The 26,848-nt window shown below is 38.7% G+C and overlaps 1 protein-coding gene across 11 annotated transcripts in view; it reads left to right on the forward strand.

Annotated features, from left to right (window-relative positions):
- The window catches only part of LOC140537666 (uncharacterized), a 184,446-nt gene that overhangs the window by 140,164 nt on the left and 17,434 nt on the right, over nucleotides 1-26,848 (forward strand). For 7 of the 11 annotated variants that reach the window (XR_011977677.1, XR_011977678.1, XM_072659813.1 and 4 more), the window contains 2 exons: nucleotides 1,634-1,740; nucleotides 3,865-3,933. Coding sequence is in view for 6 of the 11 variants with exons in the window: in XM_072659813.1 (XP_072515914.1) it covers nucleotides 1,634-1,740; nucleotides 3,865-3,933 (176 nt within the window). In the remaining 5 variants the exon portion in view is untranslated. Of the gene's footprint in view, nucleotides 1-742; nucleotides 844-1,633; nucleotides 1,741-3,864; nucleotides 3,934-26,848 lie in introns of all 11 variants that reach the window. The other 4 variants (XR_011977674.1, XR_011977676.1, XR_011977675.1 and 1 more) reach the window with 2 other exon arrangements.

Below are 26,848 nucleotides of genomic sequence, written 5' to 3' on the forward strand. Positions count from 1 at the left end.
TAAAGGATAAAAAATGAAAAAACAGAAAAACGCAAAAACGCTCTCGCACGTTAATTTATATATTATTTTTTGTTTTGTTTTGTTTAGTCTCAAAACCCTCCATCTGTTAGAGATATGAAGTTTGTGTTCTTTATTTTCTCATGGCTTGTAAATTTTCTGTATATTTACTGTGATATTTTAAGTTTTTATTTTAAAAAAATCTTAAATTCTTTTTTTCCGTAGTTGTATTTTTAAAAATGTGGCCTGTACGCAGATGCCAACACTCCATGTATATATATATTTGAACTAATAGCACCATAACAGTTACAATTTCAGCTGAGTTTTTTTTTCAATATGCAGTTTGAAATGAATAAATTTTTGAAATTTGGATATTTGAAATTGTTTTGGGTTTTGATTTTATTTCTTTCTTCTGTAGGTTTGTTGTAGGTTTCATTTACTTTCCTCCAACTCAGGACACATAAATGACTATATATTTAATATGTCATTTTATTCACTGATGCACAAAACAAACAAACAAACAAAAAAACCAAACGGAAAGAGAACATTCTCGGTTTTAATAAATGCGGCTCATTTGACTGTAAGTATTTGGAAAATCCTTCTTAAGCTCTTCTAAAAAACAGCAAAGCAGCTGTGTGTGTGAGGAGTGTATGAGTGTTTGCCAGCTTTGCATCCACATTAAGGACTGTGTTGAGCTTTAGATCGAGCTTTAACACCGTTTTGTATTTCTGTATTTTTTGTGAAGGACTGTGACTCAGCGGCTCTTCAGGGGGTTTTATTTCCCTGTAAATCTGCGCTCTGGTGTAGCTGTTAGACCCACCTAACAGACTGGAGACCCACCACGAGGTAGACTTTTATTTATTTAAAGTAAATTATTCTGAATAAAACTGTAAACGCGTTAAAAATACAATTTAATCTTGATCATTCATGTGCGATCATAAAAAGGTGGAACGAGTGGATCTGACAAGTTGATTTGAAGTGTATTTTGAGATTAGTTTGTTCATCTGATCTCACATATAGCTCCGTTTTATTAGAGTCAAATTCTGTTTGAATTTATTTAAAATTGAATTCAAATTGGACTTGATGATTGGTGACACTTTTAGGTTGAACTTCCAGGAACTGCTGTGGCAAAGATAACAGTTTGAAATGTTTTATATTCTGAAAGTTATAATCTTTTATTTTTAGTAAAAATAAGACTTTGACATTTTAATTTTTACAGTCCAATTTTTGTCTCATAAATTAAAATGACGGTTCCTGTTTTTATACTTTCAGCTTACAGTGAAAACAAATGAAAAAGGTCTTAAGTGTCTGTTTGAGAGTTGTATTGGAGTTGCAATCTGAATATTTATTTGAGTTTATAACAAATAACCAAGCTTTTTGTTGTCACATAAAATAGATGTTTGCGGTATTTCATTAATAACCACGGTTGTAATATTAGTAGTTACTCAAATAGCTGTCAGTAGGACTGCTCTGTAAAAAATGATTTAGCTTTGGTTGAAATATTGAGCTCCTCAATACTGTACAGAACTGATAGCCCTAAAACACTGCCATTCATCTGAAGTGTGTTGTAGAGTCTAAATGAGATGATCTGATTAAAGAGGAGAATTTTTCATATTAAAAATCTTATGTTTTACAGAGCTGCAGAGGATGAGGGGGAACAAGAACACCTGAAGAAACATCTCAGCACGTTTGACATCACAGATCTTTTGACATCTTTCAGGTCATCTCCGACACCATGGAGCTGTGAGTACAGCTTTTCAATCTCGTACAAATATTAATGTACACTCTTTAAACATGTGCTACGAAAGTTTTTTTTTTTTGAGAGATGCCGTAGAAGAACCATTTTTGCTTTAATAAAGTAAACTATTGTGTAACCGAGATACATGTGAGGAACATTAAAGCTTTGAAGAAGTCAGAAGTGAAAAGGTTCTTCACATTCACAGTTTCTTTCTGGAACCTAAATTGCTTCAAAGGAACCCGTTGTGTCTAATGATTGAGGTGAGATGTTGGTTGGTTCTGAGGCTTCTAAAGGTTGGAACACCTTGTGATCGTTGCTGTTAGTGTACCCAGACCTGCTGAACTGTAGTCCAGCTTCTCCAAAGCTTCTACAAATTACGTTAACCAATGAAATCGCAATAAAATACCTGTAATTCGACGTTTATCCAGTCTATTACTACGGGCCTGTAGAACGCTTCGTTACTACGCATCTTACTAAATCGATTTGCAGTTTATGGATGTTTTAGAGACCAATCAAACCCAACCAAGCTGTTCCTTCCCTGCAGTTCAACACACTTTTCTCTGTTTATTCTGTCAGTGTTTATTGTCATGCGCAGACCAGGCTTTCACTTGAAAGGCCAAAGATAAGGGTTAGGCGCGTAAATGCAACACTTACATTTTATAAACTTATTTTCAGTTTATTGTTTTTAGTTTTTATCATCTTTTGCCATTTTAAATCTGGATGCATGTTGTACAAAGTGCGCGTGCGGTGCAGTGGAAGTCCTCGCGGCTTCATTCCCAGCAGCCCTCAGGGGAGAGCAGCTCACATTAACAGCTAAATGAATATTTGACGAGGGCTCATTGCGGAGTATTATTCCTACAAACGGGTCCCTGCTGGACTCTCTAAGGGTCAGAGAGCACTGGTTCAATTCATTATTCAACACGAGCGCTGGAAACGGCCGCGCGGGCTCAACGTGGCTGATAAAGTGGGGATGGAGAGAGGGCGGATGGAGGATTAGCCACCGATACACACACACACACACACACTTAGACACACACTTACACACACACACTTACACACACACTAGGGGAATGAGGATAACTCTTACGTTTACATTTATTTATTATGGCTGTGTTTATTGGAAGGACCTGCCTGCCCCTCGTGTGGGTCGGTTTGTGTGCTGGATATTTAAAGCTGGGATGATTTGACCAGCTTTGATAAGAAAGGAAAGGCTAATAATGATTAACTAATCTGAATTCGCACCGCGTTGTTGGGAAAGGGAGGGGTTCAGTTTTACAGCAAATTCAATTTTTTATTTCTATTAAGATTTTCATTTGGGCACGAAAGAAAATTCAGTGTCAGTCTGAGTAAACATAAATACAAGTGGAGGAAAGTGCAGCGTATTTATTAGACATTAGGGTTGTGTCTCTATTGGCTAAGATGAAATAATCTAATAAGCTGCAGCTAGTTGTCTGGGCAGTTAGCTTTTATTTCCTAAATTTAAAATAAAAGTCGTGATTTTCCCTCACCGTGTTCCTCAAAACATCTCCAAAGTTCTCCTCATGGGAGTCTAGTATTATTCAGAGTTCTTATTCAACACCACTGCTTTGGTAAATCAGTGCTTAATGATGGTAAATCAGGTGAGCTGTTGACTCATCCACGCTGTTCTGGATGGGGGCGTCCAGGCAAAATCTAGAACCAAGCTTTGTTCTTCAAAAATTAGCTCAGAAGATCTCAAACTACTTTCACAAGAAGGAGAAATTCTATTCTATTCTAAAATGAGAAGGTCTAATAGTAAAAACTCTGCTAAGAGAACAGCCTCTCAACAGTACTAGTATGTATATATATATATATATGTAAGTCGCTCTGGATAAGAGCATCTGCTAAATGCCCTAAATGTGTATATATATATATATATATATATATATATATATATATATATATATATATATATATATATATATATATACATATTCTGACTATTCACTGTTTTAGGATTTCATATTATTATTATTATTATTATTATTATTGTTTTTACCGTTAAGATTAGCTACATTTGACACCATACTGTATTTTAATATTATTATTATTATTATTATTATTATTATTACAATTATTCGTATTAATATTATTGTATTTTCCTGCTTCAGCAGAATTAGAGGAGCTGAGGAGCCATTGGGCAGCACTGAGGCTGTTGGATGGTGCAGCAGCAACAGGTGGTGAGCGCTCTTACTTTCCCTTTAATAGCAGCTCTAGTGTCTCTGTTCACTCTTATTAGAGAGGGATGCTGAGGAGCTGAGGAGCGCAGGACTGGACTGTGTTCGTTAATGAGAAATGCTTGCTGGGAGAATAAAGGGCGGTCTGTATGTGAGCGCGCGCTATTGAGATTTTAAGGAATCTGATAAGGGCAGTGCATTTCAATAGATTACACTTTCCTCTTGGCTGGTGTGTGTGTGTGAGTGTGTGTGTGTGTGTGTGTGTGTGTGTGTGTGTGTGTGCTGTGGTAAATGTTTAATATAGCTTAGATTTGAACACAGCTTTGGACCAGGGCTCTCTAACAGACGTGTTTCGTTGGTAGGAGGGGGCGTGGCATTTATTCAGATTTTGTTTTCCTGAATGATTTGAACAGCTGTGATCAGGCTGTGAACAGGAGACTCCAGGGCAGCGGTGGGAGTGTCAGTGGGCTTCAGAGCTACAGACATGTCGGTGTTAGGCTGAGTGCAGGGCTGCACGCAGAGAGGATATGGTCAGTTCTCTTTATTTACTTATTTGCTTTGCCTTTTAGGCCTAGAAGTAGCCGAACCAGTTACCATGCCATCACAACCCTGCACAAATCCAATTATTATTATTATTATCATTATTATTAATAATAAAAATAATAATAACCATAGTAGTAGTGATAGGATTTCTGCTACACTCTTAAAAATGAAGGTGCTTCAAATGTTTTTGGGGTGATGCGATAGAGGAACCGCTTTTGGTTCCACAAAGAACCATGTTTGTAAATTAGACAGAACCCTTTAAAGTAAAATTCTAAAGAACATTCTCTTGACAAGTTTTTTTTATATAACATACATAACATTCATAGAAGAACCACATTTGGTTCCATTAGATACCATATTTGTAATAGAGATTGGTCTGAAGAACCTTTACTTAATGTGTAGGTTCTTTACCAGAGGGTACAGATTTTTCACACTCAAGGAAGAGCCACTTTTGGTTCCTTAAAGAACCATGTTTATCATATAGACAGAACCCTTCAGAAGTCTGAAGAACCTTCACTTGATGGTAAAGTTTTTTTGTTTGTTTGTTCTACCAATATAAAGGTTCTTCGCATTCATAGAAGAACCACTTTTGGTTTCCAAAGGAACCATGTTTGTTCTATTGAATGAACCTCCTACAACATTCTAAAGAACCTTCCCTTGAAGTTTCTTTTTTTTAACAATATGAAGGTGCTTCACACTCATAGAAGAACCAAGTACCATATTTGTAATAGAGATTGGTCTGAAGAACCTTTACTTAATGTGTAGGTTCTTTACCAAGGGGAACAGATTTTCACACTTAAGGAAGAGCCACTTTTGGTTCCTTAAAGAACCAGGTTTGTCATATAGACAGAACCCTTCAGAAGTCTGAAGAACCTTCACTTGATGGTAACGTTTTTTTTGTTTGTTTGTTCTACCAGTATAAAGGTTCTTCGCATTCATAGAAAGGAACCATGTTTGTTCTATTGAATGAACCTGTTAACATTCTAAAGAACCTTCACTTGAAGTTTCTTTTTTTTTTTTACCAATATAAACATTCTTCCCATTTACTTCTGGTCCCGTTAGGATGGGATGGAAGGAAGAACCCTACAAATTAGAGAAGAACCTTTATATCAAGTGAAGGTTCTTTAGGTGTTGAAAGTCGGTGTCTATTACAAACACTTTTTACGGATGGTGGTTCTTCCATGGCATCGCTCAAAGAACCAGTTAAAGCTCCTTTATTTTGAAGAGCGGAGGTTCCTTTCTAGATCTTTTTGGTGGAAGTTCTAGATCTGAGTTTGTGGCAGTCTGTTGTCTCCATAGTTAGTTGGTGTGTGTGTGTGTGTGAAGGGGATCCAACCAGAGAAAGTAGGCTAATGACCTGAGTTTCTGAGTTTTCTCCCACAGGCACCTCCCTCTCTGCCCATGTCTAAGAGGGGTAGGGGTGGGCTGTGTAGCTGGGGGTACACAGGGTTAGGGTGGGCTGTCAGGGGGGCAGCAGCATTGTGAGGTGGGCCGAAGTGATGAAACGGTGTGGTGTAGAGGGTGAGTGGGTGAATGGCCGTAGCTGCCTGATCCACTGCAGGTGCAGGGGATGCAGAGGGTGGTGGTGGTGGTGGTGGTTTGGAGGGGGGGGGGGTGGCAGAGATAGACACACACTCCCCTTGCTGAGACCACACACTGCCAGCCAGCATGGCATCGGCTCCACGCCTGACCGCACTGCTCTTTAAGCCAGGGCAGTTGTCTGATCTGGCTGACCACTGTAGGGCTGGACTAAACTGGCTCTGAAAGATGCTGATGGACGCACCTGTCTGATTCAGTTTCAGTTCGTTCAGTGTGATTTTTCCTGCACACACACACACACACACACACACACACACACACACACAAGTGTAGAGTATAATGCAATGCTTTCAGGCTATTCAGTGCCAATCTGTGCAGCATCACAGTAATGAATAATGTCCACTATCAGAGTTTGCAATGGGTGTCCATACAGTACACCCAGAGAGTGTGCTAGTTACTCAGTTAGTCGAGGTAGAAGAACCATGTGTGGTTCTGTAAAGAACCATGTTTGTAATACAGATTGAACCTTCTGTATTGAGATCTAAAGAAGCTTCACTTGATGTAAAGGTTCCTTGCCAAATTAAAGGTTCCTATTACAAACATGGTTCTTCATGGAACCAAAACTCAAATGATAGGATTGCCAAAAGTTCCTAGATGTTTTGAGAGGCTCTAGGAGAAACTTACAACTCTTGGTGTAGATGTTGAGCTTTTAAGCTTTTTTTATACCTTAGAAATGTTCTTCTCGCTCAAATCTCTTTCACAAAATGGTCTTTAAAGAACCCTACATTAAAAATATATAGTGATTTTGCAATGCCCATGCCATCACTGCAGAGTCCTTCAACTGAAATAAAAAAAGCCTTTAATAATCTGAAGATCAGGTAAAAATAAGCATTATTAAATGTATAGTCCAAAAAGCCTGGTATAAAACTAGCGTAAAGCAGTGAGATTAAACAGGTGAGGCTATGCACTGCAGCCTGTAAATCTCATACCAATGTGCCACACCTGAAGAACAAAGGTTTACGCTACACAAGCAGATAATTACCAGTAACGGTTCTTCACACTCTGTTCTTCTAAGGCATCGCTTAGCATCGCCTTCTTCTTTATGATCCAGATTAAAATATCAGTGTATTAATATATACTAGTGCAGAAGCTACATGAATGATCTAATGTCTTTGGTAAATTATGGGTTCTAAATGTGTGTTTGGGCTCTAGAAGAAACCTATAACCTTTGGTTTAGATGTGGAGGTTCTTCACACTTAAATCTCACTCCCAAAACAGTTACAAAAAGGGGTTCTGCTATGCCCATGCCATTCCTCCGAAGAGGTTGAAGAGTCTTCAGGCCTTGCCTAGTATCTAAAATGAAACATCGCCGCCTCCAATAATCTAAAGATCAGGAGCAAAATTGTCATGAACCAAATGTATAGTCATAATTCTGGTATAAAACTAGCGCGAATCATAGAGATAGTACAGGCCACTTATTGCAGCCTGCAGGACCTTATATTCCACACCTGCAGAACAGCTATTTAAGCTACATAAGCAGACATTCAACAGTTTACAGGTTCTTCACAATCACACACCTCTATTACTAGCATGGCTCTTTGTGGAACCCAAAGAAGTTCTTCTAAAGAACCTTTTGAAGCACCTTTGACACCTTACTGATATAGCTGCTGAATAGATGATCTCTTATCCGGCCAGTGAAGGTTTCTACAGGGGTTTGACAGCCTGCAATAATCTAAAGATGCTGTAAACTGTTAATCAAATTTGTAGCCAAAGGTTTCGGTGTAAACCCAGTGTGAATCAGTGTGGTTATACAGATTGCAGCCGGTATATATTATCTATTGCAGCCTGTAAAACCTGAAGAACAGCCCTGTTTATGCTACACAATCAGATATTCAACAGTTTGAACTGACAGCATTCCAGACTATTGCACTTCCCACCAGCCCGTTTCCAGCTCTCAGACGGTTTCTTCAATTTCACTCACTTGTGTGTGACACATTTTCTTAATTGTGAGCGCAATGAATACACCGAGCTGCCTGCCAAGTGCTCACTGTTTCTGTTCTTTTCTTTGAAAGCAGCAACAGAAAAGCCAGCTGTCAGAGGTGCCAACACCACCCCCCCACACACACACACACACACACACCACCATCCACCTCTACAGCATTGCTGTGGTGCAGGGACATGCATGCATTAAACTAAACATCTGTAATCTGCGATCACGCGCTTCCTCGTTTTATTTCTTTTGTTTATTTATGCATACGTCAAATGTGCACGTATAGCCTCCCTCAGCGCGTGCTGCTTGTGTCAGAGAAAAAGGGGAAGGAGAGCTGTGATGCTGTGATCTTAACCTGGTAAAGCTAATAACAGTGTCTTATTGCAGGTGGGATACATATCTGAGTTGTTAAGACCTCTGCAGCATGATCACACTGTCCGGGGGGGGGGGGGGGGATCATGAAATAATTATAATATTATAATAATTATATATTATAATTATCATCTAATATATCTAATATAACCATTAGATAATATATATTTATGTTATTATATAATGTGTATAATACTAGAAAAAATATATATATGATAATATATAATATATTGAAGTAAATAAATAGTAATTCATTATATAAATTAAAACAGAAAATCAGATACACGTTTTCTGCTGCCCTGGTGGATCAGCCGTGCACTGCACCCACCAGAAAAATACAGATAGATTTATTTGTTTGAAATGAGGTCATTTACAAAGGCAGGGGTTGGTTAGATAATTGTGTCTTTTATATTTTAGTTTGTATTTAGTTTGTATAAAATACGACCCAAACAATAATCAATTAATGTATCATTTTATATTATTATTATGTATTTATTTTGTAATTATTGGCCAGAATGTGAAATATTTTTATAACAGTTTTAGAGAATATTAATTACTATAACGGGCAGTTATTTGATAGCTCAGGCTTTACAGGGGGGCTAAACTTCAACATGCACCACTTTGTTTTCTTATTAATTCGAGTTAATTCGCTTTTAATGGCAACCTAACGATGGATAATTGCCCCACCCACCCCCACACCTCTTATCCACCCCCCCTCTCTCTCGACGACAGTGTAAATCAGCATCTCTTTATTATTTAATAAGGTCAGACGCTTCGCTGCATTGGCCTGCAGAGCCTTTTCTCCGCGTGCGCGTCCACGTGGGACGGCGCTGATTTGTTGAACGTGGAGCACGTTTTCGTTTTCAGATTTCTAATTTTCGTTTTCTCGTTTTTATCTGCATCAAACAACAAAAAAAAAGGGGGGGGGGGGGTTGCGGAAAGGGGGGTAATTCAGAGGGCGGCGGCGGGGAGTTTTTGCTGAGGGTTGGGCGGGAGGGGAGGCGGTGCATTCCCCAGCCCTGCTGAAAGTGCTGAACTGCACAGTTGCCTGGGCCGCTTATTATCAGCCACCTCGGGCTCATTTTTCTGTAAAGTCGCTTATTAATTTTGGTCGTTTTTGAGCTTATTTCTGAAGTTTAGTTGCTTGTTTGAGTAAATAGAAACTGCTAGTTTGTTCTGTTAGTTAGTTTGTTAACTTTGGATTAAGGGAACTAGGATAACTGTTATGTAAGGTGTGTGTGTGTGTGTGTGTGATGTGTGTGTGATGTGTGTGCTACAGAGGAACAGAACTAATGTCAAGACCAGCCTTATTGTTACATCTTTTCATTCATTTTCATGAATTAATTTATGAATTTCCCATTGTTTATTATTTATTTTCATTTATTTAATTAACCGGGACAAACCGCATTAATTAGCGGCTTTATTCTGCAGTAGATTTTCATTTGCATTTCCTCTGCTGGTTCTGAGTTAAAGAGAAAAAAAGGTTCAAATGACTTGTTCAATTATTTTTAGGATGGTTCTGAATGATATACAGATTAAATCCACACATATTAATTGATAAAGTGGTCTCTCTCTCACTGCGGATGGGCGCCTGTCTTTAAAGAGCTAATTCGCTTCTTTTGGGCTTGTTTCCATAGACCTGGTTGCTTGATTCTCTCGCGAGATCTGGCAACCCTGCTGAACTGTGGAAAAAAAAGCGTTTGGTGGAAATTTCGAGTTTATGCGCTGCTAAACGCGTGGAGCAGCATGTGGGGATGGAGCGAACAATCTGGGCTGAGCTGGGCTGACGACCACCAGAGAGAAAGCAGCCAGCGTTTTGTTCTTCCAGCCCTCACTGAACTGCAGCAACAGGTTGAGAGAGAAAGCAGCAGCAGCAGCGGCGGCGGCAGCAGCGGCGGTGGTGGTGGTGGTGGTGTGGAGGTGGTGTGGAGGTGGTGGAGGGAGCTCAGGCTGTGGAGCCTCAGGCGTCATGCTGGGGACAATATGGGATTTTTTAGCCTACTTAGCTACATTCACACACTCTCACTCACAGCCCGCCGATCTGCTTTAAAGTAGCAGGGAAAATAAAGACGTTAAAAATTCAATTACAATTACAATTATTATTATTATTATTATATACTTAGTTTCTTATATAAGGTTAAGGCGGTTTCTGAACACGTTAGCTGCCCCAAGCTCCACCCACTTCAGATATATAATTTTCTATGCAAGAATGAAAAGAAATAAATGCTGAAAAGAAGTTTATGCGATTTTCATTAAAGTAAAACGAGTAAAACCATTCAAAATATATTCAGAAAAAAATTAAATAAATAAAAATGATAATCCAGTAAATTGTTTAAAATAAATTCATTAATAAGCGAACTTTTATTTTTGGTATTGTTCAATGTTAAGCGGTTGCGCGCCTGGTTTAGCCCTTAAAAAGATACGGCTCTGTCTACTGTTTTAAATATTTAGATATTTTATATATATTCGTATTAATTTAACCATTCGTATCATTTTTGTTATTCATGCATTTATAATTCTATCCATTTTATATATTTTTTTAAATTTACATTTTAATGAACTTTTATTTCAGTTGGTTTTGGTCGTATTTTAAAGCTGAATGAGACTGAATGTTTATTTGCTGTGATGTAAAAAGGAGTGTGTAAAGACTCTGTCCTCACTTCACAAATTCATCCAACCAAGAAATAAAGGTGTGTTTTAGGCTGTGAGGCCCTGGTCGGTGGCTGTGTGTGTGTGTGTGTGTGTGTGTGTGTAGGTTAGCTGTTGTTGGGAATTCTCCTGGAGACAGTGAGTGCATGTTGTGATTCAGTGTGTGAGTGTTAGCACAGGGAGGATCATCAGCATATGAAATGAAGGCTTCAGCCCTGGCCATCGATAAGCAGCTTCCAAACACACCAGGCTCCCAACAGCTCCCACCATTGTGCTCCTCATTCCTTCACTTCCAGGCTCATGCACACCACCCATACACCCAGCCAGCCTTCACCAGTGACGTCACATGGATTACACTGGCCTACTTTAAGAAGATAATGGCAATCTGTAATTAAAACAATTAGTCCATCATGTATGAAGTGAAGGGTCTCTATTGCCAAACGCCTTCGTTTATGGTAAAGTAATAGGAGAGTGGTGTTAAGGTTGATTTCCTAAATTGCCCAGATCTCCATAAAAAGGCGGACAATCACAGTGAGGTTTTTTTGATAAATACTTTATGTTAAGTAACAAAAATTAAGGATATTAAGGTTCCTGTTCTTTGTTTAATAAAGCCTTAATAAAGACGTTATTCACTATGTGTTAGTACTTGTTCATTATACTCTTTATTAGTACAGGTTTGGAGGTCACGATTGGAGGTCACGTTACTAATATTTGCATTGTTTGTTGAAATAAAACACTTTTACCACCCTGTTACTACCTAAATATACATGTAATTTGTGTGGGTTCTAGATAGTGCCAGGCTTATTGTGTTATTGGAGTTTATTGAGTCAACAAGAGTTTAATAAGTCACTCATACATACACAAGAAATCACTCATCACCTTTTAGAGAATAAGAAGCACTAAATATGTAATTAATCAATCGCTGTTATTTAAGTCTGTGTTCTGTATAAGGGTTCAACTGATCAGCTTTTGGTTGTTGAAAAGGGCTTGCATGTTATTGTGTAATTGTGTAATTTCAGGTGAGTCAGTTGTACTTATTTCTAATACAGACTAAACAGTGTTAAATAACTTAACATAACAGGGTGGTAACTACCTGTTTATTGTGCATTATTACAATTATACTGCAATTACTAGTGCGTTTCACATAACAGTCCTCCAGTTATGTACTAATAAAGAGTACAGTGAGTAAGCTTAATGCGTAATGAGTAATCATTTAGAAATGTCCATTTCTGGCTTTATTAAAGAATGAACAAGAGCTTAATAAACTGTAGTTCATTCAAATGTGTTATATTTATTTTTTCTCTGCAAAAGGAATCGATTCATGACCCGTTTGATCGCAGTGTCATCAGTATTCGGACAGACTGAAGTCCTGTGCATATTTAAGTCAGGTCAGGCTGAGCTCCATTAATAATGCCGGCACGGCTTCGGTGCATTCAGTTTAACACAGACTGTCTGAGTAAACAGAGACACGGATTAAACACTAGAGATTCAGATTTAACGAATCATTTGACGTTGAGTTTGCGATGCACTTAGTGTTGAGATGCTTTAATTCAGAGCAGTGAGGCCTGAACTTCTGCAGATTTAACACATTTCTATACATTTAATGACATTAAATATATAATTTTTAACACTTGTCAAACTTTTTACTGCATTTATAACAGTACAAACTAAGTTTTTATTAATATTATTAACATAAGCATGCATATTTATAACAGTCACAGTATTTACAGCCAGTATTTAACCAGGTCTAGTGTCAAATTTACTCGTGATTTACACTAAATCCAGTGTGTGCTCTATTTAACACAGTATGGATGACGCATATTCCAGTATTTGCAATATTTAACCCACTATTTATAATAATTTAATACACTGTTACTATTTACTATGCTATTACTAGTCTTACTGATACTATCTGATTGTATTCCCCTCCCCTTATTGCTCTACAACACATATGTAAAACGTATATGAGAGTATAGAAGAGTATAAAAATGGCAGGGTTAGCTCTACACCCACTGATGGCCTCTTGCTGTAAATTAGAAATCCTGCTCTGTTCTCAGTTCCAGCAGAAACGTCCACATTTTTCTGTTAGATTAATTAAAGCCTGAGAGTGGTCAGCGAGTCTGGAGCCTTTGAGTGGAGCTCATTCCTGCAGAGACTCTTCTGTAATGCTAAAGCCCTCTCTATCAGTCTCTGGGGGGTTTAGAGATGGAAAGCAATAGCTCAAATAGGACACACACACACACACACACACATACACTTAGGCTACTTCTGCTGTGCTTATTAAGCAGTGTGTATATATATATATATATATATATATATATATATATATATATATACATGCATGTAGTTTTTGCACCCATATAAACAGAGCTGGTGTGTTAAGAGTAGCTGTTCTACTGATTCAGATCTAAGCATTTTATTCTGAATAAGTCTAAGTCTTTATTTATGATGATGAGAACTTCCACTTTGTCTATCTCATGGAGTTTGAATGGCCTACATAACGCATGCATCATAAACATATCATAGGCCTTAAATAGGTCATGATCACAGTAATTCAGCAGTAATGAGCATTTTATTTATTATCTCAATAAAAGAAACCAGGCAAGTGTTCATTAATAGGCTACTAAGCTAACAGCACGCATTAGTAGACTAACAGCATTCAGCCCCTGTGCTCCAGGTGAGCCGCTGAGCTGCAGCTCGGTGCCACCCGGTCAGTGTATCTGATAGTAAATAAAGAGTTCACACGCCGATCGAGTAACTGAGGGAACAAGCACAGCGTTTTAATCGGATGCCCTGGTCCCCATGTCCCTATCGGCCACATCAGCGCTCATTGTGTCCCCTCTGCGAAATGACATCCACTCTCAGGATGAGATTTCACTGTCATTCACTCCCCATTAGCACAAGCACAGCACACTGAGTGCCATTAAAGCAGGCAGAGCAGCGCTGCTCTCGCTCGCGCACTTACTCCCTCCAAACCACGGCCCAGTCAGTGCTGTCGGGGTTTCAGGAGGAAAGCCATTGTCCCAAACACATCCACTTAAAGCTGCATCGCTGCATTTCCATGGCTGTTTGGACTCACCCGTTTGCAGGCTCCGGAAGTTGACCGCTTCAGAAGGCCTGGCGATACAGGACGCTTTGTGAACTTCACACTCTTTCTAAATGAAGTTTGTGAGGTTTGAAGTGTGAACACTGTGAGTAGGCCTTCGTCACTCATCTACCCACTCTGAGCCGTATCTACCCAATCTGTAGGCAGGCCGGGTGAGGAAACCTGACCGCTGCTCACTTTGGGTCCATTATGTGGCCGTGAAGGACGTTTACACCGGAGTATGTAAAGTTGCGTGGGTAACGTGGGTAATGCTATCTCATGCTGCATAATGCAACGCAGTGTGAGGTATGACTGAGAAAACCTATGTAGCATTACATTATGCAGGCATAAAGCTTTCACAGTATTACACAGCATTACATACATTGCATGGACAAAAGTATTGGGACACCTGCTCATTCATTGTCTCTACTGAAAACAAGGGTATTAAAAAGAGCTGATCCTGCTTTGGTTGGAGTAACTCTCTACTGTCCAGGGGAAAAAAGTCTTCCTACTAGATTTTGCATTGCATTGCTGTGAGGATTTGATTGCATTCAGCAATGAGAGTGTTAGAGAAATCGGTATGTTGGATGATCATCACCCCACCTTATCATCCCCAACTCATCCAACTCATCTCAAAAGTATTGTCTGGAGCACCAACCATCATTCCAGAGAACACAGTTCTTCCACTGCTCCACAGCTCAATCCTGGGGGGCTTTATACCCCTCTACTAGCCCACACCTGGCATTAGGCAGCATGGTGCCAGTAGGTTAATTGTATCTGTTCTATTGGCAGTGCTTCTCTGCAGGGACTAGATAAGCTGTGTGTGTGCATTAAGGCATCTGTGTCAGCAATGGGTGCAACTTTAAGTAGCCGAATGCTTGCATTAGAAGGGGTGTCCACAAACATTTGGACATATTGTAGTGGTAATTAGTATTATGTTGTGTAAGCAGTTATAGACTTTGTTTATAAGGAGTTTGACCAATGGTTGGTGTCGATGCAGGTACATGTAGACCAATAGTGGTGATGAGAAGGCGGGGCTTAAACAGACCTGACAGAATTTGGTGTGAAATCAATGTGAAATCCCTACATTCTACACAATTTTGAAATCCTGGCCGAGGATGTATGGTCACTCTAGTTTAATGCTGGTTGATGCTACATAATGTTGCATATTGCGACATAATGATGAGTAATACCACATAGTGCTGTTGCATACTCTGACATAACGCAGTATAAGCCAGCGTAAGGCTACGTAAGGTTTTCATAAGCTAGCTTAATGCTGCATGATGTGTTTATAAAGTTATATTTTTGGGATAGATGTCCAGCCAGCTTTGTATGGTAAAAAAGGCTAGCTGTAGGCACAAGTCCTAATATTCAGTACAGCACTAAGCCATGTAGGGTTCATGAGTGGGGGAAAAAAAACAACACGGGATACACACAAACTATATGTCCAAATGTTTGTGGACACCCCTTAAGTTGCACTCATGGCTGACACAGATATACAAGTGCATACACCCACAGCTTGTCTAGTCCCTATAGAGAAGTACTGCCAAAAGAATAGGACTCTCTGGAGCAGATAAACATTAACCTGTTGGGACTATGCCTAATAGCAGGTGTGGGCTAGAAGGGGTATAAGGGGGTATATGGAGGGGCAGTGGAGCCGTGGAACTGCTGTGTTTTCTGGAATGATTGATGGTGGTGCTCCATTCGGTACTTTTGGGATGAGTTAGGGAGTTGGGGATGAGTTGGGGTGGTGATCATCATCCAATATCATGAACTTACTAACGCTGAATTCTCACGGCAGTGCTCCAAGATCTAGTAGAAAGCCTTCCTCCCTGGACAGTAGAGATAGTTACTCCACCAAAAGCAGGATGGCCTTTTTTCGATACCCTTGACTTCAGAAGAAACAACGAATTAGCAGATGTCCCAATACTTTTGTCCACTTTTGTATAGATATATAAATTATAAGCAGTAACTGTGTTATTTTTCACATTTTTCGTATCTAGATAAACATGGGCTGGAAAACTATTCTTTTATCCAATATTCCTTAAGAATATTCCTTTCCCCCCCTGATTCCCGTCGATCTGCACTTGATCTGCATGGCTAACATCGAAAAATGAACAAATAAATAAAAAGAAATGGCTGCCAAAACTTTTCTTCAGTCCAGCCGTTTGTAGTGAAAAGGAGATGCAACATTTGCATCTGTGCCTGGTTGCCTATGGTGAGCTTTCCTACCCTTTTCAGAGTAAGAAGGATAAGCCTGGAGTGCCCTGTCACCGTGGAAACTGCCAGAACAATTCACTTGAAGTTTGAAGGGGTCAGCTTGCAGGGTCACCAACCCCAGCCTCTGCCTGGGCCAGCTTCTGCAGGGCCCGGGACGGGGAGGTGGTGGTAGGGAGGGAGTGCTGGCCTCCTAGCCCTGGGTGGTAGGCAGTTCTTAGTCTGGTATAAATTTTTCGAGTCAGTTTGCAGCCCAGGCTCTGCAGGTGGCCTGTGAAATCGATTGTAACCCCCGTGACCCTGTCGAGCAGAGGCAGAGTTGACAAACCTGGGTGACAATTTAGCTGGCCATGACAGATTTACAGATTTGCAAGCAGAGAGAAAGAGAAGAAAGAAAAGAGGAAGAGAGAGAGAGAGAGAGAGAGAGAGAGGGAGCGAGAGAGAGAGAGAGAGAGATAAGCATGCAGGAAAAGCACGGACAGAACTGAACAGCTCTTCAGCTACGGGGTGTGTTTTAGAAGTGGTCATTAAAAGCTTATTAAAGTTCTGAGTGGCCAGAAGGACAAGTGGAACTGCAGTCCTTAGAGAATTAAGCCGCTCAGGAGTAAAATGTCTGTAGGTTTTTTAGCGTATGCCCACGGAGTGCAGCCACCTGTTCAGTGTGATTGGGTAATATGGCAAAAATCTATCAGTGCAGTGAATCTCTGCCAAACTATGCAGACAAAGATATAACAAGCTGCTGACCTCCAGTCAGTACCTTTTAATGTTTAGTTAATGCAATTAATGTATATTAGTCTTAATGTTCTCTTATACAACAGACTTTTCAGTCTCTAAATATGATCCTCTATTTATTATACTTTCAATTATTCAGTCGCCACTATGAATATGAAGTCTAACATGAATTATTCAGCATCTACTATGATTTATTCAGTAACAACTATAAATTATTAAGTAACTACTATAAATAATTCTGCATCCACTATGAATTATTCAGTAAAAACTATAGATTATTCAGTAACTACTATGAATTATTCAGTAACAATTATTAATAATTCAGTATCCACTATGCATTATGCAGAATCCACTATGAATTATTCAGTATCCACTATAAATTATGCGATAACTAATATGAATTATTCAGTATCCACTATAAATTATGCAATAACTAATATGAATAATTCCGTATCCACTATGAATTATGCAGAATCTACTATGAATTATTCAGTATCCACTATAAATTATGCAATAACTAATATTAATAATTCAGTATTCACTATGAATTATACAGTAACTACTATGAATGTTTCAGTATCCCGCATGAATTACTTAGTAGCCACTATAAATTATTCAGTAACTAATATGAATTATTCACTATCCAGAATGAATTATTTAGTAGCCGCTATGAATTATTATCTACTATGAATCTTTTAGTGTCTACTATAAAATATTTAGTATCCAGCATGAATTATTTAGTAGCCACTATTAAGTATGTAGTATCTACTATAAATTATTCAGTATCCAGCATTAATTATTTAGCAACTAACATGAATTATTCAGTATCCAGAATGAATTATTTAGTGGCCGCTATGAATTATGCAGTATCTACTATGAATCTTTTTGTGTCTACTATAAAATATTTAGTATCCAGCATGAATTTTTTAGTAGCCACTATTAAGTATTTAGTATCTACTATACATTATTCAGTATCTAGCATGAATTATGAATTGGATGTGGTTGGCAGTGTAAACTCCACCTCCTCACTCTTATTTCTACATAAAGTAAGTATGTAAGTCACTTAAGGCGCAGGAAGCTTTAAAATGAACAACTGTAAAATAAACCCAGCATTTAAGGGGTTAAACGGCTTCCAAATGTCAGTACATGCCATTGAGTCCTTCTGCAACTCCATCTTCCACCTTTATCACCCTTTCCAGGCTGTTTTGGGCCGAGCACTCACTTCTCCTCACTTTCGCAAAGGCCGAGCTCCTCGCAGCCCTGCAAATCGGAGTCAATCTGCTCCATGATTCCAAATAATTTCGGCCGCTCTCGGAGGAGCAGGCTTTATCGGGCCTAACCCCGCTGATTCCACCTGTCAGGCGTTTATCAGAGCGATGCTCTCTGAGCGCCGCGCCGCCGCTGATTGTATTTGATTGCGATGCAGTCCAGCCGGGGCTAGGCGGCTAAGTGCTGGTATCATCCTCTCCTGTCACATCAGTGGGAGAGGGAAAAAACAGTGGAAACACTGCTCCGAGTGTGTAGTGCACTCAGAGTGTGTGTGGCACTCTCGGCGGCGTGACGCGCCTGCGCGCCGAGCGTTATGCTGTTTGGAGATATGGCTGTGAAAACACCATCTAACTGAGTGTGTGTGAGTGCGATAGTCGCCGTGGTTCTGGCTGAAACGCTCACTCTCTCTCACACACACACACACAGCCTCTCTCCACTCCACACTGTTATTAGGACGTCGGCTCGGCCGCAGCATTCGGCCGGCGGAATTGTTTGTAGGACGAGTTGAGTGTGTAGGTTTGTTTACATCGCCGCTAAATGTCACCTTTTGTCCATAAGTATATCCTCCATTAGCCGTGCCTATACTCTCCATTCTGCATAGCATGACTTTGACTCTGTCAATACGTTTTCAGGGCAAAGGTGAAAGTGACTGTGCTCCTGTGTAAATATTTCTCCAAGGCTACAGCCAGAATTATTAGCAGCTAACAGCATGCCGCAGAGCCTCAGTCTGGGAAACTAGCATTCTCTCACCCTGCAGCCTTAAAGGAGTAGTCTGGCCTAATATACTGGTGACATCAGTCTGCTCCAACATGAGAAGCATGAAAATGAATTTCTCTATTTCTTCAAAGCAGCATTTGGGCTCATACACTACACGGACAAAAGTATTGGGACACCATCTCATACATTGTTACTCCTGAAATCAAGGGTATTAAAAAGAGCAAGAGTGACTGTCTCTACTGTCCAGGGAAGAAGGCTTTCTACTAGATGTTGGAGGAGCACTGCTGTGAGGATTTGATTGCATTTAGCGACAAGAGCGTAAGTGGGGTTAGAATGCTGGATGATCATCACTCATCTCCCAAAACACAGTCCCAGTAGCACAGTGAACCGATCCCAGCAGTGATTCTTCCACTATATCCAGCATAAGTTTGGTTCTGGGCTTTGGGTGAGGCAAGATTTGGTCTAAGCAGGGTTGCCAGGTTTGTAGCTTTTCTGCTAAATGCCCAAAATGACACTTTTGCAGTATGTATTGTCTTTATTACAGTAGAGAATGAAAGTCGTTCATATGCATAAGAATGTGTATTGATTGATTGTGGTACTGAATGACTGGCAACCCTAAGAATAGGTTATGTCACTAAATTATATTAAGAAATTGTTAAAATATAATCATAAATTATCACAAAAGTTAATAAGTTAATATTTTATTACACTTTTATTACACACATTGGTCGTAATATATATATATATATATATATATATATATATATATATATATATATATATACATATATATATATATATTCAAACTGAATAATGGTGTCAGTGTGAAATTTTAATTTTAGCCACACATTTGAATGAAGCACTGTGTTTTTTTCTCCCTCTATAAGCATGAATAGCATTAGCGTGAATTCACATTAGTGGCGTGAACCGTCCAGCCCAGAGCACAGAAGAAGCTTCCACTTTCCGAAAGGCCCAGTGTGTGAGTGTATGTGTGTGTGTGCATGTTCGTGTGCGTGTGTGAATGTTTGTTAGCACTGATTCTGACTGCCATTAGGATTTATGGGTCTGTGCACAGTGCTGTTTAGTGTGTGTGTGTGCGTGTGTGTGATGATTAATGAGGTATTTTTGGCAAGTTGGCAATACTCATCAGTGCCATGGCAGTTTTGTTTCAAAAGTGCTGGTGCTGGAGAAAGAGGGATTTCAGCCCCTCTGCAGTGTGTGATGTCAGCAAGCGGGACAACAAAAGAGGAGCCCAAATCCGTCCTGTTTGCAGCATTACAGGGGCCCGAGCTGGGCTGAGCACAGCCCTCTTTTCACTGGGACAAACATACCACAGCACGCACACACATACACTCACACACTCACACACACATGGGGTGCCAGATCCCAACAAACTTGCCACTCTCTCCTCCAGCCTTTGTGTATTCCACATTTTATTCATGAGCTGCAGAAGCATAAATAAATATGTCTTTAATGAAACCAGGAGGCCTGAACATTCAGATTGGACTGAACTAACAGAATTCCACCCCAAATAAAAGCTCTGTTTATGTCTCTAATGTGATATTTTAGGAATCACAGCTAGGAAATAGACTTTTACAACTTATGTAGCATTTGTTTTCTGCCTGTCTACTGCAGCAGAACAGTCTTCAGTGTTCTTACAGATCATTTATTGCATGCATGTTATATTTACTCCAAAAATATAGTTTTTCCTTATTTCTGTTATAAAGAAAAATCTGCTGTTTTCTTACTTGCAGATTATTTAACACACAAAGTAGTCGTCTACAGTTGGATTATAGACATAGATTACATGGACAACTTGTATTATCTCTTTTTGAAGTGTAAGTACATTTCTCAAAGTGCCTAAAATTCAATAAAATACATAAAAATAGAAACCAATGAGGAGATTGTAAACTCTTGTAGTTTTTAAATTAGACTCTGTATGGAAGCCCACACTTAGTCACTCCCAAAACTACATTACTGTCATAACTGACATCAGTTTCATAGGCCCCAAAATAGAACCCTGTGGGACCTCCACAAGATATGCTACAGTTTACCAGTCTGTGCATTAAGATTAATAGCTGAGTAATAAACATAAGGTTCAAGAGCATTATTTTACATTGAAATTGATTGTAGAGTAAACATTTTATTAAAAAGAAATACACTCAGTATAGATTGATTCACAAGCATTCTGGTAATTATAGTAAATAATATTTGATGTTTACTTAAATTCCTTTCTGGAATATATATATATATATATATATATATATATATATATATATATATATATATATATATTGTTACTATAGCTTAAAACTCTCCAACACAACAAAACATTTTACTGTCCTTTTTATGGTCCTTTAAGTCCTTTTGGAGCATTTCTATTGTTCCATTCATCATAAAATTATGACACAATGTAAAGAACAACGGGTTGATTAAAAACAAGTCAAAAAGTAAAAACAATGCAATGTTTTTGTGTGACAGTAACTCACTGTTTATGTCCAAAATAAAATATAGTTTGAAAAGAAACAGTGACAGCGTCTAGTAACTACATTATTATTAATAATTTATTATAGTTTATTATAGTAACTTTTTAAAATTAATTATACTTAATTATGACTGTATGATAAACTGTAATCCCATGTGACCTAATGACTGAATTAAAAAAATAAGTGATAAAAATTCTTCATTATGGGACTTTAAATGGTTTACTAAAGATTTTTTTAATGATTTTAACCATTAAAACTAATTATAAACCATTAAATGGTACCAAGATTTGGACCAAATGTAGCATCTCACATGTACAAGTAATGGTTGAAAATACAGTAAAAGAACAGTCTGTTGTTTAATTGGTCTAAAGGCATAATAGGAGTTCTGAGTTTATAAAGAACAAAAACAACAAGAGAAACACTTGAACAGCATTCCTTAAACTCATACAGTCCTCAAGCCGCCAATTAATTAATTACAGCAAACTTTAACTGCTTAACTGTGGCATTTTTCTCCACCTCCATGATTTAACACTGCGGAATGAAAAATGGCTTAAAAGCCACAAAGCCCACGCTTCAGAAAATGCTACGTCACCATAAGCAGCTATGCGTGCCATTTATTAATTTCTCATATCCAGGTTGAGATGTTGTAGAATTAGTGAGTTCAACTCAAGCGCACACCTTTGTTTGTTTAATGCTCGAGCTTTGACACACCAAAGCCTCTCGTGTTTTTACTTGCAAATCAGGATTACGGCCTAGATGAAGATTTGTAATGGAGAGCGAACGCAATTACGCTTAATATCCCAGCTACACCAGCACACTCGCACAGAGCGCTCTCCTGCAGGTCTGCCAGCAGGCTGAACTCTCTGTGGTGAAGCAGCTGGAGCAGAGGTGAACCTCCCCTCAATTTACTCATCTGAAAAATACACCTATTAAATACACCTGGTTTTACACCAGCCATCAAAAGATCCTCCTCACTCTTCACTCTCACTCGGGGTTCTGTACTAAATTAAAGGATTACTCTAAAACACGGTGTGGAGGTTCTTTAAACTTTAAAAAAGGTTCTTCACTCTCCTTTAAGGTTCTATACCAAATTAAGGGTTCTTTCTAAAACCATTCTAAAAAGGTTCTTTACTCTCATTTAAGGTTCTATACCAATTTAAGGGTTTATACTACAACACTGTGTGGAGGTCCTTTAAACTTTAGAAAGGTTCGAACCTTAAATGAGAGTAAAGAACCTTTCTAAAGTTAAAGAACCTCCACACAGTGTTTAGGATAAACCCTTAATTTGGTATAGAACCTTAAATGAGAGTAAATATACATAACCAAATTAAGGGTTCTTTCTAAACCATTCTAAATGGTTCTATACTAAATTAAGGATTTACCCTAAAACACGGTGTGGAGGTTCTTTAAACTTTAAAAAAGGTTCTTCACTCTCATTTAAGGTTCTATACCAAATTAAGGGGTTCTTTCTAAAACCATTCTAAAAAGGTTCTTTACTCTCATTTAAGGTTCTATACCAAATTAAGGGTTTATCCTAAACACTGTGTGGAGGTTCTTTAACTTTAGAAAGGTTCATCACTCTCATTTAAGGTTCTATACCAAATTAAGGGTTCTTTTTAAAACCATTCTAAAAAGGTTCTTAAATCTAACTTAAGGTTCTATACCAAATTAAGGGTTTACCCTGAAGCATTACATGGAGGTTCTTTAAACTTTAGAAAGGTTCTTTACTCTCATACAAGGTTCTATACTAATTAAAGGCATCTTCCTACGAGCTTTAGGAGTGAAGGTTTTCTGAACTTTAAGAAGGTTCTTTCCAGTCACTCAAGGTTCTGTACCAAATTATGGGTTTACCCTAAAACATTAGGTGGAGGTTCTTTAAACTTTAGAAATGTTCCTCCCTCTCACTCAAAGTTCAAAATAAGGGTTTACCCTGAAGCATTATATTAAGGTTCTTTAAACTTTAGAAAGGTTCTTCACTCTCATACAAGGTTCTATACCAATTAAAGGCATTTTGCTACAAGCTTTAGGGGTGGAGATTTTCTGAACTTTAGAAAGGTTTCTTCAAAATCACTCAAGGTTCTGTACCAACATTTTTAATACTGTGGAGGTTCTTTAGAAAGGTTCTTTAATCTTGTACAAGGTTCTATTTCCATTTAAGGGTTCTTTCTAAAACCATTCTAAAATGTTTTTTAGGTTCTATAGCAAATTAAGGGTTTACCCTAAAGCATTACATGGAGGTTACTTAACTTTTAGAAAGGTCCCTCAATCGTATACAAGGTTCTATACCAATTCATGTCTTCTTTGTACATCCTTTAGGGGTGGAGTTTGTATTTCAAACTTTAAAAAAGTTGAGTTGAGTCTTACTCAAGGATCTATCCCAAATTAATCATCTACCTATGACCTGAACATTAGGTGGAGGTCCTTTAAACATTAGAAAGGTTCTTGAATCTTGTACAAGATTTTATACCCATTTCAGGGTTCTTTCTAAAAGCATTCTTAGAGGTTCTTAACTCTTACTAAAGGTTTTATACCAAACAAAGGGTTTAATCTGAAGCATTACATGAAGGTTCTTTAACTTTTAGAAAGTTAGAAAGTAAACTTCACTCTTACTTAAGGATCTATCCCAAATTAAGGTTCTTAGAAAGGTTCTTCACTCTCATACAAGGTTCTGTACCAATTTAAGACTTTTCCCTACAACCTTTAAGGATTTTTTAGAGGGTTTTTTTTAACTTTAGAGAGGTTTTTCAGTCTTAATCAAAGATCGATCCCAAATTAAGGTTCTTAGAAAGGTTCTTAACTCTCATACAAGGTTCTATACCAATTTCCCAATTTAACCAAGTCTTACTGAAGGTTCTATACCAAATAAAGGGTTTACTCTGAAGCATTACATGAAGGTTATTTAACTTTTAGAAAGTTAGAAAGTAAACTTGACTCTTACTCAAGGATCTATCCCAAATTAAGGTTCTTAGAAAGGTTCTTAACTCTCATACAAGGTTCTGTACCAATTTAAATCTTCTTCCTACAACCTTTAGGGGTAGAGTTTTTATTTTTCAAACTTTAGAGAGGTTCTTCAGTCTTACTCAAGGATCTATCCCAAATGAAGGCATCTTCCTGTGACCCGTACATGTAGGTGGAGTTTTTCCATTCACACATCTCATTGTGGAAATGATCTCAGGGAATGAAAAGTGGTTCTTCTACTGCCTAACACAAAGAACCTCTTATGGCTCCTTGAATATGAGTGTAAGGGGGTGTACTATTCCTGACACAGCACAACAGATAACAAACAGTTACTGCACATGCTCTATTTACATATTCCAGCGTGTGTACGCCTGTCCATCAGTCTGTACACTTCAGCGATAAACAACAGGCTCTAATGGCTGTAGAGCACAGCTGTACCCTGAGCCGGCTGAGTCATAAAGCTGCCGTGTTTACCGGCTCCATTTCAGGCCATTTTTTCCTCCCAGCCATTGGAAACAGGAGATGGGCAGTGAGGGAGTGGCGGCGCTTCTCTGCTTTTGCTTTCACCTCTCGTTGTCTGGCGAAAATGATACTATTAATTAATGATACTCGGACCTGTTTACTTAGATCCTCCAAAATAGTCCTCGCCATCTACAGCAGCTAGACTGACAGTTCTGTCCTGCAGTAAGGCCGAAAGAACGTGCAAATCATGAACGGAGGCCATTGTGGATCTGTCCAGAAACTCAACAAGCGCTCTTTATGACGGGGAAGAATTATGACGGCCGTGCCGAAGAGCGGATCACTGAAATCTCTGCAAGCGGAGAGAGAGATAAGGCCTGCAATTGTCACATACTGTAACACAGCAGCCTCCATTCATTAGCAGGCAGTGTGTAATAAACTGCTGCAGGAACGAACGGCAGCTGGACTATGAAGCTTTGCACACAACGGCAGCCTTTCTCTCTCTGGCCCCAAAAAACTTTGTGAAAGGCCAGGCGCTCTGTGAAGTCCTCTGTGATTCCACGGCCCGAGCACAGGCTCCAATAGACGTTTGTTTTGGGGGAGCAAACAAGGGCTTCTCTTTGACTAAATAAAGAAAAATAGACTCTTCAAGAAGCAAAGCAAAAATCGATTGTGCTGAATAACCTGGAAAAATGCATTTTCCCCCTGTAGAAACCTGCGTTCTTTAAAAAATAACGGCTGCTTGATGTTTCTAGGCTTGAGCGTAGTGCTAAATGTTCTAGGAAGGACTTTTAATTGCAGTTTAAAGAACAGGACAATAGATCTCCTCCTAGAACCTTGGACCATAAAAACAATGTGTCGGTTCTTTAAACCCCTTTTCTATCATATCTGACAGAAATTACTTTTATTAAAAGGTTCTTAAGGGAACCAAACTGAATATCATTGGCACTGTGCAAAGAACCCTTTTAGGCCCCGTCCACACATGTCCAGATTTATAAATCTTTAAAAACTCCTTTATAAAAATCCTTAAAAAATCCTTTATAAAACCTTAAAAAAAGATTTTCCCTCCCTCCGTTTTTGAAAATATTTCCATCCAGAGATGAAAACGCTTCAGCATGAGCATGCTGGCCCTGTATAGGACAACAGTTTAATCCCAAATTACACACTACGCCCTATGTAGTGTACTATACAAGTCTATACAAATTACTCTAAAAATTACTCTTTTTATAATAGAGCTGTATTTACATTTATTCATATGTAGAGATCTGAAATCCAGTGCTGTCTGTATGTAGATGTTGCAGTTGTATTAAGATGTAGTTCACTATATAGGGAACAAGGAGGTTTCCACCAGAAATATGTATGCCTTGTGATGTCAGCATTTTCATAAATCTCTGTTTTCCCCGTTCACACGAATCAAATCAAATCAAATCAAATTTATTTCTATAACTTTTTACAACTGTTGTTGTCATAAAGCAGCTTTACACAATCAGACCCCAAAGTAAGACCCCCAGTGAGCAGCCAACGGCAACAGTGGCAAGGAAAAAGTCCCTCAGAACTATAGGAAGAAACCTTGGGAGGAACCAAGACTCACAAGGGGGATCCGACCCATCCTCCTCTGATCAGAACTATTTATAAATTATTGATAAAAATTACTAAACCACATAAACTGTTGTACTGCTCATAATAATAAATAATAATCACACACAAAAATCTCCACCTTGGAGTTTCAGTGACCAAAAATGCCATTTTCGTGTCGCCGGAGACCAAAACACAAACAAAAGCCTCAACTTCAACCTATTAACATCATTTGTAGACGGAGCTTCAAACTGAAAGTTCTTCCAACTTCATAAAGATTCTTCATGTTGTCACTTCTCATTTATATTACTATTCTTCACAAAACAA

Source organism: Salminus brasiliensis, chromosome 17 (genome assembly GCF_030463535.1).
Source record: "Salminus brasiliensis chromosome 17, fSalBra1.hap2, whole genome shotgun sequence".
Taxonomy (NCBI): domain Eukaryota; kingdom Metazoa; phylum Chordata; class Actinopteri; order Characiformes; family Bryconidae; genus Salminus; species Salminus brasiliensis.